At 42.2% G+C, this 16157-nt stretch overlaps 1 protein-coding gene across 1 annotated transcript in view; it reads right to left on the minus strand.

Moving 5' to 3' along the window:
* Nucleotides 1-8715: 8715 nt before the first annotated feature.
* SLC36A2 (solute carrier family 36 member 2) overlaps nt 8716-16157 on the minus strand; it is a 33206-nt gene continuing 25764 nt past the window's right edge. Inside the window, exons 9-10 of the mRNA XM_003900393.5 lie at nt 15631-15800; nt 8716-10850 (exon numbers count right to left, since the gene is read on the minus strand). Coding sequence (XP_003900442.1) covers nt 10579-10850; nt 15631-15800 — 442 coding nt within the window. The 3' untranslated portion in view covers nt 8716-10578. The remainder of the gene's footprint in view (nt 10851-15630; nt 15801-16157) is intronic.

Below are 16157 nucleotides of genomic sequence, written 5' to 3' on the forward strand. Positions count from 1 at the left end.
AAAAATAAAATAAAATAGGCCAGGCGCAGTGGCTCACACCTGGAATTCCAGCACTTTGGGAGGCTGAGGTGGGCAGATCACCTGAGGTTGGGAGTTAGAGACCAACCTGGCCAACATGGTGAAATCCTATCTCTAGTAAAAATACAAAAATTAGCTGAGCTTGGTGGCATATACCTATAGTCCCAGCTACTTGGGAGGCTGAGGCAGGAGAATCGCTTGAACCTGGGAGGCGGTGGTTGCAGTGAGCAGAGATCGCACCATTGCACTCCAGCCTGGGTGACAAGAATAAAATTCCATCTCAAAAAAAAAAAGAATAAAATAAAAAGAGATAACCTGGTTTGGATGATAAATTACATAGTCACACCAGAGATGTAGCTAAAGAGGAGAGATGAGAAATCATGGAGGGTTCTGAGCAGAGAAGTGACATGACTTAAACGTTTTGACAGGATGTCTCTGGCCTTTTTTTTTTTTTTTGTGAGCAGATTGAAGGGTGCAAGGGGGTATCAATCAGGAGGCTATTACAATAATCCAGGAGTGTGTCGCAGTGACCCAGGTGTCAGTCTGTAATGGCTTAAACCAGGGAGGTAGTGAAAGAGATGGTGAGAAGTGACTGAATTCTGGATACTTTTAAAGATAAAGCCAAGAGGATGTGCTGATGAACTTGAGGTGGGGTGTAAAAGAGAGAGGAATCAAGGAAGACTCCAATATTTTTGACGTGAGTAACAGAATGGGACCGGCATTAACAAAATTGTGTCCGGAAGCTGCTTTTGCAGAGCACGCACCAGCACTGAACTTTGATTGCGTGTTTGTTTGGGATGACTGCACAGGTTGCTTATGAAGCTCATGGGGGCCAAGGTACTCCCCACACCACCTCTTAGTGCTGCTGCAAAATCAGCACTGGGAGCTTCTCTCTTCGTCTGAATATCAAATGAAATACCTCTCTCCTCTGATGTCCAAATATTTTTCTCAAGTTGAAAATAACTTCCCCTCCCCTGTTGCACTTACTCATTTATTATTTTATTTTATTTTTATTTTTTGAGACAGGGTCTCACTGTCACCCAGGCTGAAGTGCAGTGGCACAATCACAGCTCACTGCAACCTCCTCCTCCCGGGCTCAAGCAATCCTCCCACCTCAGCCTCCCGAGTAAGCAACTATATGCCGATAAATTGGAAAATCTACAAGAAGTGGACAAATTCCTAGACACATACAATCTACCAAGATCGAACCAGGAAGAAATCCAAAACCTGAAGAGACCAATAACAAGTAATGAGATCAAAGCCATAATAAAAAGTCTCCAGGTAAAGGAAAGCCTTGGACCCTCTGGCTTAACTGCTGACTTCTACTAAACATTTAAAGAAGAACTAATAAGAACTCAAACTATTTCAAAACATAGAAGAAGAGGGAATACTTCCAAACTCATTGAATATTATAGAAGTTCAGTATTACTCTGATACCAAAACAAGACAAAGATACATTAAAAAAAAAAAAAAAAAAAAGAAAAGAAAAGGAAACTACAGGCCAACATCCTTTTGTATGCTTGCTCTGGGTGGTGGTGATTTCCACAGTCTCTGCTTTATAGTTGTGAGTTTTGCTTTGCCTTGTTTTAAAACAAGCATAGCATTTATTATAATCGATCATTGTCTTGTTTACTTGTTTACTGTCTGTCTTCCTACTAAAGTGCAGACTCCTTGAAAATGGAACATTGTTAAATCTGCAGCACGTTATATAGAATAGGCATGCTTTAGGTAAGTATTGAAACAATGAATAAATGACATGGCAAAACCTCATCTCTTTTTATTTTTATTATTTTTATTTTTTTCTCCAGACGGAGTCTTGCTCTGTCACCCAGGCTGGAGTGCAATACGTGACCTCGGCTCACTGCAACCTCGGCCTCCTGGGTTCAAGTGATTCTCCTGCCTCAGCCTCCTGAGTAGCTGGGATTAGAGGCACATGCCACCATGCCCGGCTAATTTTTTGTATTTTTAGTAGAGATGGAGTTTCACCATGTTGGCCAGGCTGATGTGTATCTCCTGACCTCAGACGATCCTCCTGCCTTGGCCTCCCAAAGTGCTGGAATTACAGGTGTGAGCTACCACGCCTGGCCACAAAACCCCATCTCTACAAAAAATACAAAAATTAGCTGGGCATGGTGGCATATGGCTATAGGTATTAATGATCTTTTGTATTTCTGCAGTATCAGTTGTAATGTCTCTTTTTTCATTTCTTATTTTATTTACTTGGATCTTCTCTCTTTTTTTCTTAGTCTGGCTAATGGTTTGTCAATTTTGTTTAACTTTTCAAAAAAACCAACATTTTATTATTGATCTTTTATATTGTTTTCTTCATGTCAGTTTCATTTATTTCTGCTCTGATCTTTATTATTTCTCTTCTTCTACTAATTTTGGGTTTGGTTTGCTCTTGCTTTTCTAGTTCTTTAACATACATTTTGTTTGTTTGTTTTTTGAAATGGAGCCTCGCTTTGTTGCCCCAGCTGGAGTGCAGTGGCATGATCTTGGCTCACTGTAACCTTTGCCTCTTGAGTTCAAGTGATCTCGTGCCTCAGCCTCCTGAGTAGCTGGGATTATAGGCACCCACCACTACACTCGGCTAATTTTTTTTGTACTTTTACTAGAGACAGGGTTTCACCATGTTGGCCAGGCTGGTTTTGTACTTCTGACCTCAAGTGATCTGCCCACCTTGGCCTCCCAAAGTTCTAGAATTACCGGCATGAACCACCATTCATGACTGGCTGCATCATTGTATTGTTTATTTGAAGGTTTCCCTATTTTTGATGTAGGCACTTATAGCTATAAACTTCCCTTTTAGTACTGCTTTTGCTATATCCCATAGGTTGTGGTATGTTGTGTTTCCATTATCATTTGTTTCAAGGATTTTCAAATTTTCTTCTTAATTTCTTCACCGACCCACAGGTCATTAAGGAGCATACTGTTTAATTTCCATGTGTTTGTATAGTTTCCAAACTTCTTCTTCTTGCTGATTACAAGTTTCATTCCATTGTGGTCAGAGAAGGTGCTTGGTATTATTTCAGTTTTTTGGAAGTTTTAAGACTTGTTTTGTGACCTAACATATAGTCTATCCTTGAAAATGATCTGTGATCCATGTGCTGAGAAAAGGGATGTGCATTCTTAAGCCATTGGATGAAATATTCCATAAATATCTGTTAGATCTACTTGGTCTATAGTGCAGATTAAGTCCTATGTTTCTTTGTTAATTTTCTGTCTGGAAGATCTGTCCAATGCAGAAAGTTGGGTATTGAAGTCTCTAACTATTGGTCTCTCTCTCTCTCTTTAGCTCTAATAATATTGGCTTTATTTATCTGGGTGCTCCAGTGTTTGCTGCACATATAATTACAATTGTTATATCCTCTTATATCCTGAATTGACCTTTTGATCATTATGTAGTGATCTTCTTTGCCTCTTCTTATAGTTTTTGTCTTAAAATCTATTTTGTCTGATATAAGTGTAGCCACTCCTGCTCTTTTTTGATTTCCGTTGGCATGGAATATATTTTTTCACGCCTTTATTTTCAGCCTATGTATGCCTTTATAGGTAAAGTGGGTTTCTTGTAGGCAACAGAGCAATGGATCTTTTTTTATTCATTCAGCCAGTTTATGTCTTTTGATTGAAGAGTTTAGACCATTTACATTCAATGTTATTATTGATAAGCAAGGATTTACTCTTGCCATTTTGTTACTTGTTTTCTGGTTGTTGTGGTTTTCTCTTACTTCTTTTTTTTCTTGTCTTCCTTTAGTGAAAGTGATTTTTTACCTTTTGATATGCTTTAGTTTCTTGCTTTTGCATGTGTTTGTATCCATTATATGGTTTTTGGTTTGAGGTTACCATGAGGTTTGCAAATACTATCTTATAACCCATTATTTTAACCTGATAACACATTAACACTGCATCAACAAACAAATGAACAAAAAGAAAGAAAGAAAACTAATAAAAACTCTATGCCTTAACTTCATCCCCCTGCTTTTTAATTTTTTGTTGTTTCTGTTTGTATTTTATTGTACTAAGTCTTGAAGAGTTGTTATTATTTTTGATTGGTTCATTGTTTAGTCTTTCTACTTATGATAAAAGTAGGTCACACACCACAGTTACAGAGTTATAATAGTCTGTGTTTTTCTGTGTATTTACTATTACCAGTCAGTTTTGTACCTTCTGGTGATTATGTATTGCTCATTAATGTTCTTTTCTTTCTGATTGAAGTACTCCCTTTAGCAATTCTGGTAGGACAGAAATGCTGGTGTTGATAAAATCCTTCAACTTTTGTTTGTCTGGGAAAGTCTTTATTTCTCATTCATGTTTGAAGTATATTTTCACTAGATATACTATTCTAGGGTAAAAGTTTTTTTGTTTTTTGTTTTCCTTCAGCACTTTAAATATGTCATGCCACTCTCTCCTTGCCTTTAAGGTTTCCACTGAAAAGTCTGCTGCCTGACATGTTTGAGCTCCGTCATGCTTTTTTTTTTTTTCTTCTTTCTCTCTTGTTGCTTTTAGGATCCTTTATGCTAGATCTTTGGGAGTCTGATTATTAAATGCCTTAAGGTAGTCTTGTTTAGGTTAAATCTGCTTGATGTTCTATAAACTTCTTGTACTTGGATATTGATAACTGTCTCTAGGTTTAGGAAGTTCTCTATTATCCTTTTGAATAAACTTTCTACCCCTATCTCTTTCTCTACTTCCTCTTTAAGATCAATAACTTAGATTTGCCTTTTTGAGGTTATTTTCTAGATCATGTAGGTGTGCTTCATTATTTTTTATTCCTTTTTTTTTGGTCTCCTCTGACTGTATATTTTCAAACAGCCTGTCTTTAAGCTCACTAATTCTTTCTTCTGGTTGATCAATTCTATTATTAAAAGACTCTGATGCATTCTTCAGTATGGCAATTGCATTTTTCAGCTCCAGAATTTCTGACTGATTCTTTTTCATGATTTCAATATCTTTGTTAAATTTATCTGATGAATTCCTTTTCTCTGTTATCTTGAATTTCTATGAGTTTCCTCAAAACAACTATTTTCAATTCTCTGACTGAAAGATCACATATCTCTGTATCTCCAGGATTGGTCCCTGTGCCTTATTTAGTTCATTTGGTGAGGCCATGTTTTCACGGATGGTGTTGATGCTAGTAAATGCTCTTCAGTTTCTGGGCATTGAAGAGTTAGGTATTTATTGTAGTCTTCACTGTCTGGGCTTGTTTGTACCCATCCTTCTTGGGAAGGCTTTCCAGATATTTGAAAGGGCTTGGGTGTTATGATCTAAGCTGTATCTGCTTTAGGGCACAACCCAAGCCCAGCAACACTGTGGTTGGTGCAGACTGACAGAGGTACCACCTTGATTGTCTTGGAGACAATTGATCTGGGAGAATTCTCTCTGGATTACCAGATAAAGACTCTTGTTCTCTTCCCTTACTTTCTCCCAAACAGAGTCTCTCTCTTTGTCTGTTCTGAGCCACATGAAACTGGGGGTGGAGTGATACAAGCACCCTTGTGGCCACCATCACTATGACTGCACTGGGTCACACCTGAAGCCAGCATAGCACTGGGTCTTGCTCGAGGCCTCCTGTAACCACTCCCTGGCTACTGCCTGTGTTCGCTCAAGGCCCTGGGGCTCTGTAATCAGCAGGTGGCAAAGCCATTCAGGTCTGTATTTTTCCCTTTAATGTGGAGAGATCCCCCAGGCCCTGTGCGGGTCCAGAGGTGCCATCTGTCTGAGAGCCAGGGACTAGAGTACAAAACCTAAGAAGTCTGCCTGGTGTTCTATTGTGCTGTAGCTGAGCTGGCACTCGAACCACAAGACATAGTCCTTTTCACTCTTCCTTCCCCTTTCCAAAGGCAGAGGAGCCTCACCCTATGGCCACTGCCACCTCAGGCCCGCACTGAGTAATGCCAGATTACTGCCGATGTTCCCTTAAGTCCTGAGGGCCCTTCGGTCAGCTTGTGGTGCATGCTGCCTGGCTTGGGACTCACCCTTCAGGGCAGTGGGCTACCCTCTGGCCCAGGTCCAGAAATGCCATCCGAGAGCCAAGTCCTGGAATCAGGGACCCCAAGAGTGCTCTTGGTGCTCTACCCTTGTGGCTGAGCTGGTAACTAAAGTCAGCAGGTCTCAGAGTCTCACCCAAGGCCCTTGATGTAGCATCTGGGTATCACTGGTGTTTATTCAGGGCCCCAGGGCTCTTCAGTGAGCAGGTGATGAATGCTGCCAGGACCGGGTCCTTTCCTTCAAGGCAGTGGTTTCCCTTCTGGCCCAGGGTATGTCTAGAAATGCCCAGGAGCTAGGGCCTGGAAAGGCAGCATCATAACTCTGACCCATGCCCTGTTCTTTTGTGGCTGAGTTGGTATCTAAGATGTAAGACAAAGTCCTCCCCACTATTCCCTCTCCTCACCTCAAGCAAAAGGAAGGGATCTCTTCTGGAGCCACAAGCTGTGCATCTTGGGGTTAGGAGAGGGGTGATGCCAAGTACTGCCTTAGCCACCCCACCTGGTGTCTCAGTATGTCTCCTGCTCCCCCAGTCCACTGTCTCTGGGTCCAATTCAGTACTAGGAGTCTCCTAGGAGTTGTAGCCCTTGTGGCCTAGACTGCCTTTCAAGTTTATTTAAAGCCCCAGAGCACTTTAGCCCATGGTGGCAAGGCTTGTGGGAACTAGAGTTCTGACCCCTGGGATCGGTGATTCCCCTCTGGCTAGGGCTGGTTTAAATCCTCCCTCTGTGGTCGGGTGTCAGCTTAGTTTGATCTGGTTTTCCTTTCTGCTATAACAAAGGCAGCACTTAGTCAATGCCTCACAATTACTGGGTTCTCCCTTCCCCAGAGCCCAGAGATACTCTGGGCACCATGGGCCCCTGCTGGGGGTGGGGGAGGGGTGGCGTGGGTGATTCAAGACTGTTTTTTCTTTTACCTCTTTGGTGCCTCTTTTAGCCATACGAAGTTAAAATCAGGTACTGTGAGTGCCCACGTTTTTTGGTTCTTATGAAGGTGCTTTTTTTTCTGTACATAATTGTTAATTTGGTGTCCTTGGAGTGGGGGTTGGGGGACAGGACAGATCAGTGGTGCTTTCTACCATCTTGCTCTACCTTCTCCCTATTTTACATTTTGATAACCACCATTCAGTAGCCTCTCTTGGGCCCTACAATGCAGTGAAGAGCTTTGATGCACAAATGTTTGCATCCTGGATCCATCCTTTACTATGCGTTTGATCTTTAACAAGTTATTTAATGTCTCTGAGCCTGTTTCCTTATCTGAAAATGGAGACAGTGACAGTGTAAACATCACAGAGTCATTGTAAGGATTAAATGAGATAACCTCATGTAAAATCCTTAGTAAGCACTCAATGAAGGAAAGGAGGAAGGATTTTCTATGTTCCTTGACTCATTAGCAAACCCCAGAAGTTAAATAAACAGTCAGTTAAATGGGGGGAAGAAAGTTGTGTGTGTGTGCATATGTGTGTATTAAATAATGAGTTCCAAACCACTTAAAAAATTTTTAATATCACCACCACTCAGACTTAAAACTAACATGTAGTAGTCTTTAGTGTTGCCAATAATTACTAATGAGTCTCCCTAGCTTGGTTTTGTTGGTTACATCAATGTTGCTAAATTTAGTTTTTCCTTCCAAGATTTAACTTTAGCCAGATTGGTCTAAGTAATAAAATTAACCCTATCGTCTTACACAGTAGGGACTTATCTTTAGAGAATGAGTGTAAACTTTTCTTAATAACAGAGAAGATAACCTTAAACTTCCAGGATGGATGGGGTGATTGATAGCAGAGCAGGGTGGGAGAGAAGTGTTTCCAGAGAGGATGATCACATTGCCAACGGATCAGTGGAAGTCCTTTGGCTTGCTGATGAAACAGAGAGCTCAGGGTGGAAATGACAACCCATCCTCTGGCAAAGTAGACTGTGGACCCCTGCACAGGCTATGAGTGTCCTATCGCCCAACAGGGACTCTGTAGGCTATGGGATCTGGGTGTGGACCACCAGCCTTTCCTCCATCTGAGTGGACTTGTGTTCATGAAGTATCTTCTGGAAGTCCAGCAGATAGAAAGTAACATACTGAAAGAGCAGACCAGGACTTGAGAATTGGGGGGCACAGGGAAGATGAAGGATGAAAATAAGCAGGACAGGGCTTTTTCAAATATTCTCTTAACACCGAGGCTGAAACAGGCATAGATCATTCCCATAAACCACAGAGAGTTTCATGAGAAACTCTCCTCTCCCCACCTTTTGGGACTATAGATCTTCAACATCTATTTAGTTATCTAGGTGCATTCTCTCAATGTTAGTAATTCTGCGGGGAGGGGAGAGAGCAGTCACCACCAGAAAGATAGAGGCAATGTCTCAGGTTGGCTTGCCCCTGGCTGCCGGCCAAGGTCAGACACGAGCATAAGTGCTGTCATGTCCAGGCAGCAGGACAGAATGGAAGGAGGTTCAGACTCAGTCTTTCAAGTTCTACTCACCCAACTCAAGTGATACCACCTGTGGAAAGTCTTCCTTCGTGCTCCAGAGCAGGTAGTGTCCTTTGCCCTTAGATGGACGTATGATGGTATTTACTTAGTTGATTACCTGTTACTCTTCCCCAGTGGACAGTAGACTGGCTGCTTGACAGCGGGGATTCTTTTCTCATTAATCAGTGTATCCTTTTTAGAATGATGTATCAGGTATCTTTTGCTGCATAAAACTTCCCACTCTTTATGTATTAAAATTACAAACATATTTATTATTTATCACAGTTCTGTGGATTATCTGTACAATTCTTATGGTCTGTGTCAGCCTGACTGGGGTTGGATATAGTCTAGGATGGCTTTACTCATGTGTCTGGAAGTTGGCAGGCTGGTTGATCTGTGAACAGGGCTCAACTGGGATGATTCATTTATGTTCCACGTGGTCTCTGATCCTCCGGTAGGCTAGCCCAGGATGCTTTACTTGGTGGTCTCAACTCTACAGAGCATGCATGTAAGTTCTGATGCATAGGTTATTAACAAACCTCTGACTGCATCACATTTACTAATGTTCCATTGGTCAAAGCAAGTTACAAGGCCAAGATCAAATTTAACGGGGAGAGGCCAGGCACGGTGGCTCACACTTGTTATCTCAGCACTTTGGGAGGCTGAGGCGGGTGGATCACCTGAGGTCAGGAGTTTGAGACCAGCCTGGCCAACATGGTAAAACCCCACCTCTGCGAAAAATGCAAAAATTAGCCGGGTATAGTGGCAGGTGCCTGTAATCCCAGCTACTCGGGAGGCTGAGGCAGAAGAATTGCTTGAACCCGGGAGGTGGAGATTGCAGTGAGCCGAGATTGTGCCACTGCACTCCAGCCTGGGCAACAGAGCGAGACTCCATCTCAGAAAAACAAACAAACAAAAACAAAACAAAACAAAACAAAACCCACAGATAAACAAACAAAAAAATTTAAGGGATACAGATATAGACTTCATCTTTTCATAGGAGCAGCTGCAAAGTCACATTATCAACAGGAATTTATGGTCATTTTTACAATATTCTACAAAATCTTGTTTGGTGCACAGTAGGTAATCAAGAATGCATGTTGCAAGAATTAGGAGGTAAAGTCTATTCAAATAATTTTCATGTTCACCCCTCATCCCTCCCCATTGGCACATCTACTTCCATGCCTCCTATTCATTGTTGGGATCTTTGAGTTGGGAGGAAATGTTATCTAATGGTTTGAAATGTTTGTTGCCCCTGATTCAATACGCATGGGTCCTTTCTATCTGAGAGTTTCACACTGGTCATCTTGGCCCTACCCATCTCAACACTGGAGCCGTGCACAACTTTCTGACTTGTGGATTATATACCCACCCTTAGTGTTTGCTTTTCGAACAGACCCAGAAAAGGGAAAACTGGTTGTCTGCCAAAGCGTGGACAGTATCAGCTGGCTGCACCTCCTTCGGCCAGTTGCTGCCACTTGGGGCCCTCTGGTGGCTTCTTCTTGCATAGCTCCAGGTTAGGTATGAAATTCACTGTCCGAATTGTCATAAGCTTGGCTAGAGTCCAGAGCCTTCCAAGGTAAAGCTCACAATGTGGTGGAATGCCAGAGATATGAAAAGAAGAAGTAATAAACAAAACAAAATTTAAAAAAACAACACCATTTAGAGCTTGTAGCTTTCTTGTTTCACCATGACTTTGCCCAGAGAAAAGGCAAAGCAGTGACATAAAGATAATGCATATAAAAGAGATCCGGCTGGGCGAGGAGGCTCACGCTTGTAATTCCAGCATTTTTGGAGGCCAAGGCGGGTGGATCACCTGAGGTCGAGAGTTCGAGACCAGCCTGACCAATATGGAGAAACCCCATCTGTACTAAAAATACAAAATTAGCCAGGCGTGCTGGCCCATGCCTGTAATCCCAGCTACTCGGGAGGCTGAGGCAGGAGAATTGCTTGAACCCAGGAGGTGGAAGTTGCAGTGAGCTGAGATTGTGCCATTGCGCTCCAGCCTGGGCAACAAGAGTGAAACTCCATCTCAAAAAAACAAAACAAAACAAAAAAACAGAGATCCATATCACTAAAAATTGGGTGCTGGTGGGCAAGGAGCAGTGCCAGGCTCACCGAAGAAAAGTGGTGGAGTTGGAAAACAGGGGAGAGTCTCCTGACTTGAGCAGCTCGTCCAGGGCCTGGTAGGTCCCCACCACAAAGCCCACGAAGCCCAGGATGCTGATCAGGGCGTCCTTGAAGATGATGAGGGGGCTCATGCCCTCTGAGTAGAAGGTGCTGACCTCCAGGAGTGGTGGGATGATGAGGGCCAGGGCGCTGCTGCTCACGGAGCCCACCAGGGAGATGACCAGGTCCAGGCGCGGGATGAGGACAGCCAGGAGGCCTGCAGGGAGGGGATAGGGGACAGATAGAGAATTCCAGGCTTAGCCAAGCTTTGAAAGTTTGTTCTTAAAGTCCTCTTCTTGGCCGGGCACAGTGGCTCACACCTGTAATCCCAGCACTTTGGGAGGCCGAGATGGGTCGATCATTGAAGGCTGGGAGTTCAAGACCAGTCTGTCGCACATAGTGAAATCCTGTCTCTACTAAAAATATAAAAATTAGCCGGGTGTGGTAGTAGGAGCCTATAATTTTAGCTACTCAGGAGGCTGAGGCAGGAGAATCGCTTGAACCTGGGAGGTAGAGGTTGCCGTGAGCCAAGATTGCACCACTGCACTCCAGCCTGGGTGACAAAGTGAGGTCCTGTTTCATTGAAGAAAAAAAAAAAGAAAAAAAAATCCTCTTCTTAAAAAATAAACCAGTTGTTTCGCAGAAATGCAATTACAGAAAGAAAAGTTGAAAGTCCTCCAATATCCCTAATTATATTCCCTAGAAGTTACGCATTAAAAATTCAGCCAGGCAGAGTGGCACATTCCTATAGCCCCAGCTATTTGAGAGGCTGAGGCAAGAGGATCCGAAAGTTCAAGGACAGACTGGGTAACATAGTGAGACTCCATCTCAAAACAACAACAACCACCACAACAAAATTTGGAGTGTCTCTAATTGTATTCATTCATATTCTTCATTCATATTGTTGGGAGGAAATGTACTCATTCAAAAACTTTTCCCCTACCAACTTAGAGTCAGTGGTTGGGGGCCTGTGAATGTAACTGACAGTAGGTAAGATTAACGAGAGAAAAGACAAAGTGTGTTTATAAGCTCCAGAGCCTTGAGATGAATTGGCTTCCAGAACAGCCAAAGATACCCCCTTAATACGGGGAAAAGGAGGGAGGAGGAGGGGCTTTTATGGAAGAACAAATGGAAGATATGACAGTTTCAGATAAAATGTGTTAAACAGTTAGTAATTCCAATGATAATGCTAAGTTTCTTTTCTGGCTCTAAACTTCCCAAAGAAGGGATTTATGGCAGCTGTATTTTTCAGGAGGTCCTGCTTACATCAGCAAAAGAAGATTAGATAAAGTTTCTTTCTGCAGCTTCTTTTTGTTCAGATGTTTTTAGCTTAAAATAATCTTTATGCTACCGAGGTGCATTTTGGATCTTACATATCCAATAAAACTTAAGCTCTTATTTAATAAATAACACTAAATAACAGTGCTGGGAACCGTTCAAGCTGTTTGGAATATATCAATATACAAACTATCAAGGTTTGTATTATGAAAATTTGTATCAATGTACAAATTTTTTTAGAAGTCTTGTCTTTTTTTAAATGCCTAGCCTTTTAATGAATAAAAAATAATATAAATAAATAAAATAAATAAATAATTTTTAAAATGCCGAGCATTTTAATAAATAATTAACATGAGTATGAAAACCTCTTACTTGCAAACAATTAGAATATGAAATCATTTATATACAAAGAGATCTTCAGTTGGAAGAAAATCCACAAGGTGTCTTTAAAGAAGTGTCTTCTCCAGGTTTTGCACACATGTCAGATAAACACCTAACAAAGAAACATGAAGAGCTAAAAATTCTGAAACTGTGTTTTTTTAGCAGGATGTTTTACAGACCTGGGCTTTTACATTTTTTATTATATTTGATGAAAAATGTTCCTGATCATAAAGAAGCCCCAGGAGCCGTGAGCAGGCCTCCTTTGGAGGAGGACTGTGGTAGAACAGAACAGGTCTGGAAGGTAGGAGTCGGATTCTTTCTTGTATGGCCTTGCCCAAGTCCCACCCCTTCCTCAGCTTGTTTCCTCAGCTGCAAAATGGAGATGAAGGCTACTATCCTTTTAGGTATTGTGATTCATTCTGCATAGGACATAAAAGTCTTCAATGAGATTTTTCATGTAATGCATTCAGAAAAGTTATCTTTGCTATTACTTCAAGTTATTTACTCATACATGCTAATTGATAATGCATGAAGTGTAGTGTAGGCTTAAGGGACTGTTATCTTTATACTGTGGGACAAATTCCTTGATCTATCTGGAATCTCTAAGATACTGGATGGTTCCTGCCTTCAAGGTCAAACTAAGAATGAATCACTTCAAAAGAAGAAAATCAGTGTCGAATAAATGCTGTGGGCTGGCCTAGAAAAGCAAGAATCAAGGGCCACCTCAGCCAGTCAGTCTCAGGGGATCCAGCAGCTGCTGCAGGCCAAGACACAGCCACTGAGAAGGTGTCCAAGTCTGAGCAAAAGACATAGAGGCTGAAGCAGGCCAAGGGGGCAGCTGAGGCTGAAACTGAACAGCACCGCCTGAAGAGAGAGAAAGAGTTCAAGACCAAGGAAGCTGCAGCCCTGGAATCTCACAGTGGCCGTGGCACTCAAGTGGCACAAGAGGCTCAGAAGAAGAGGACCAGCCTCCAGAACTACTTCCAGCAGAACGGGGGTGAAGGCTTGGCTAGCCTCTTGGCTTTTGTCTGTGACACTTGGACAGAAATCCATGAAAACTACTGCATAAATGAAGAAGAGTGGGAGAAAGAAGCGCCTGTACCATGGATTGGCATTTTAGATGCCCTTGAAGAATATGAAGCTCGAGTTATATTCTTATGAAAAGGTATTACATGATTTCTGCATATTATGTAGCAAGTCCCTTCACTTCTCAGAGAATATAAAATCTAGCTTCTTTGTACAGACTTAGAACTTATCTATAGATTTTCTTTTTACATCGTATTTCCTAGAAATTTAATGGGTATATGTCATCTGTTTTCCCATGCCTTTTAGCTCGCATAACAAATATATCAATGTATCAGTGTTGACTTTTTCTTTCTTTTATCTAGTAAAAAAAAGTTATTTGAAGAAAGAAAGAGATTAATCATTTTTTTCCCTGTAGCGTTTTCTTGAATGTCAGGATTCTAACTATGAAAAAGTAGTAAATAGTTATTTGTAATCTGTGTGAAGCAGCAGCTACCCTTAAATTAGTCCATTCCTGCTAATGGTTAGAATAATGAATACTAGTATAACTGTTTGGGCTGCTTTTAGTTTCTCTTAATTAAAATTACTAGATGGTAGAATTCAAGAACTTGTTACATGTTATTACTCGGTGTACTGATAATCACCTAAAAGTAACACTTTGTCATGCAAAAAAAAAAAAAAAAAAAAAAAAAAGAAAGAATTTCCTAAATGTCCATGGACAGATGAATGGATACAGAAAATGTGGTTTGTACGTACAGTGGAATACAATTCGGCTTTAAAAAAGAAGACACTTTTGCAATTACAATCAAAAGGCATCTTAGGGACAGCTGGGCCACCTCTACTCTGTACAGGAATCTCTAGCCATCTCCTTTGGCCTCTGGTGGAATACTTGCAGATTGGGGTACTCCGGGTCATGGGGGCTGCTGTGAGCCAGGGAGTGGGAATGACCTCAGCCAACAGGCAAGCACAGGACCGTCCAGGGGCCAAGGAGCCCCAGCTGATTGTTGCCGATGGGGAATGTGATCCCAGGCTTGCCCAAACATTTTATAGTAGCCCCACCAAAAAATTTTAAAAATCTGCATTTGTATGGAAGATTGCCCACATTTTAAATGTTGGCCCACATTTATACAACATTGTGAGGTTCAAACAACACCTGTTGCCAAATTAGAGTCCCATTTTCAATGTCTGCCCTGGAGGTAAAGGGCACTGGTTCTAGACTTATATGACTTGAATTCAAATCCTACTTCTGACACTTTCTGGCCAATTATTAATCACTCACTGCCTCAGTTTTCTCTTTCATAAAGTAGGGTTTATCATAGTTCTACCTCATGAGAATTGTTGTGAGGACTGAATAAAATATTATGAAATTTAGACTAGAAAGAGCTGAACACAGTGCCTGGCACCCAGTAAGTGTTCAATACATGTCAGTTCTTACGATTTATTTATTAATGTATTTATTTGAGACAGGCTCTGACTCTGTTGTCCAGGCTGGAGTGCAGTAGTTCAATCTCAGTTCACTGCAGCCTGGACCTCCTGGGCTCAAGCAATCCTCCCACCCCAGCCTCCCAAGTAGCTGGGACTATAGACATGGGCCACCATGCCTGGCTTCTTTTTTTCTTTTTTTTTTTTTGTAGAGATGGGGTTTCACCATGTTGCCCAGGCTGGTCTCAAAATTCCTGAACTCAAGCAATCTGCCTGCCTTGGCCTCTCGAAGTGCTGGGATCACAGGCATGTGCCAGAGTGCACAGCAAGTTCTTACAATTATTGTTTGATAAGCTGTGTCAATCCCTTCGGCTGAACACCAGCAAATCTGTCTAATTAGGTACATGTAAGAATGGGGTTGTCCTTGAGGCTTAGATGAGTGAATACTTGTAAAGCTTTAGAATGGTCCCTGGAAAACAGTAAGTGTTCAGTAAATGCTGATTGTCATGACTGCCCTCTACCATCTGGCTAATTCTTTTTTTTTTTTTTTTAAGATGAATCTTGCTCATCGCCCAGGCTGGAGTGGCACGATCTCGGCTCACTGCAACCTCTGCCCCCCCATGTTCAAGTGATTCTCCTGTCTTGGTCTCCCGAATAGCTGGGATTACAGGCACATGCCACCACGTCTGGCTAATTGTATTTTTAGTAGAGACAGGGTTTCCCCATTTTGGCCAGGCTGGTCTGGAACTCCTGACCTCAGGTGATCCACCCGCCTCGGCCTCCCAAAGTGCCAGGATTACAGGTGTGAGCCAGTGCATCCGGCCTATTCTGGCTGATTCCTGATAGCCCTCAGAAAAGATCAGCAGGAACACTGCACTCTCCTTTCTACTCACATGTCAGGCAGACCATGGCGAGGCGAATGGACAGATCCAGAGGCAGTGCCCAGCGTGTTGACACCCGGGAGATGGCAAAGGGGATGATGATTTCCGCAGGGACGTAGAACTGCAGGGCATAGGTGCACAGGATGCCGGCAATGTAGAGAAGCTTGACAGACTGGTACAGCCTGCAAGACAAACCACAGCGCTGCTCTCCACGGCCACTGTATTCTGACACTGGCCTCCTTGGAACATTAACCTCTGACCTTGGGACAATGACTTGGGCTTTTGTTTACCTTTCTGAAAATGACTGAGAGGGACTTTCTAAGAGTCAGGAGGGAATCACAGCAGGGCATGCAGTGAAAATAGAGGGAAGCTTTCCTGATTCCATGGGAACAATTGAAAGGGTCATTTCTAAATGAAATAAAAATCATCTTGAGCTTGAGTATATATTGCATCTTCACAAATCACTACCATCTGATGCTCAATCTTACGTTTTAGAAAAGAGAGGCTCAGGCCAGATACTTTGCCCAGGGAGACACAGA

This window comes from Papio anubis, chromosome 5 (assembly GCF_008728515.1).
Source record: "Papio anubis isolate 15944 chromosome 5, Panubis1.0, whole genome shotgun sequence".
Taxonomy (NCBI): domain Eukaryota; kingdom Metazoa; phylum Chordata; class Mammalia; order Primates; family Cercopithecidae; genus Papio; species Papio anubis.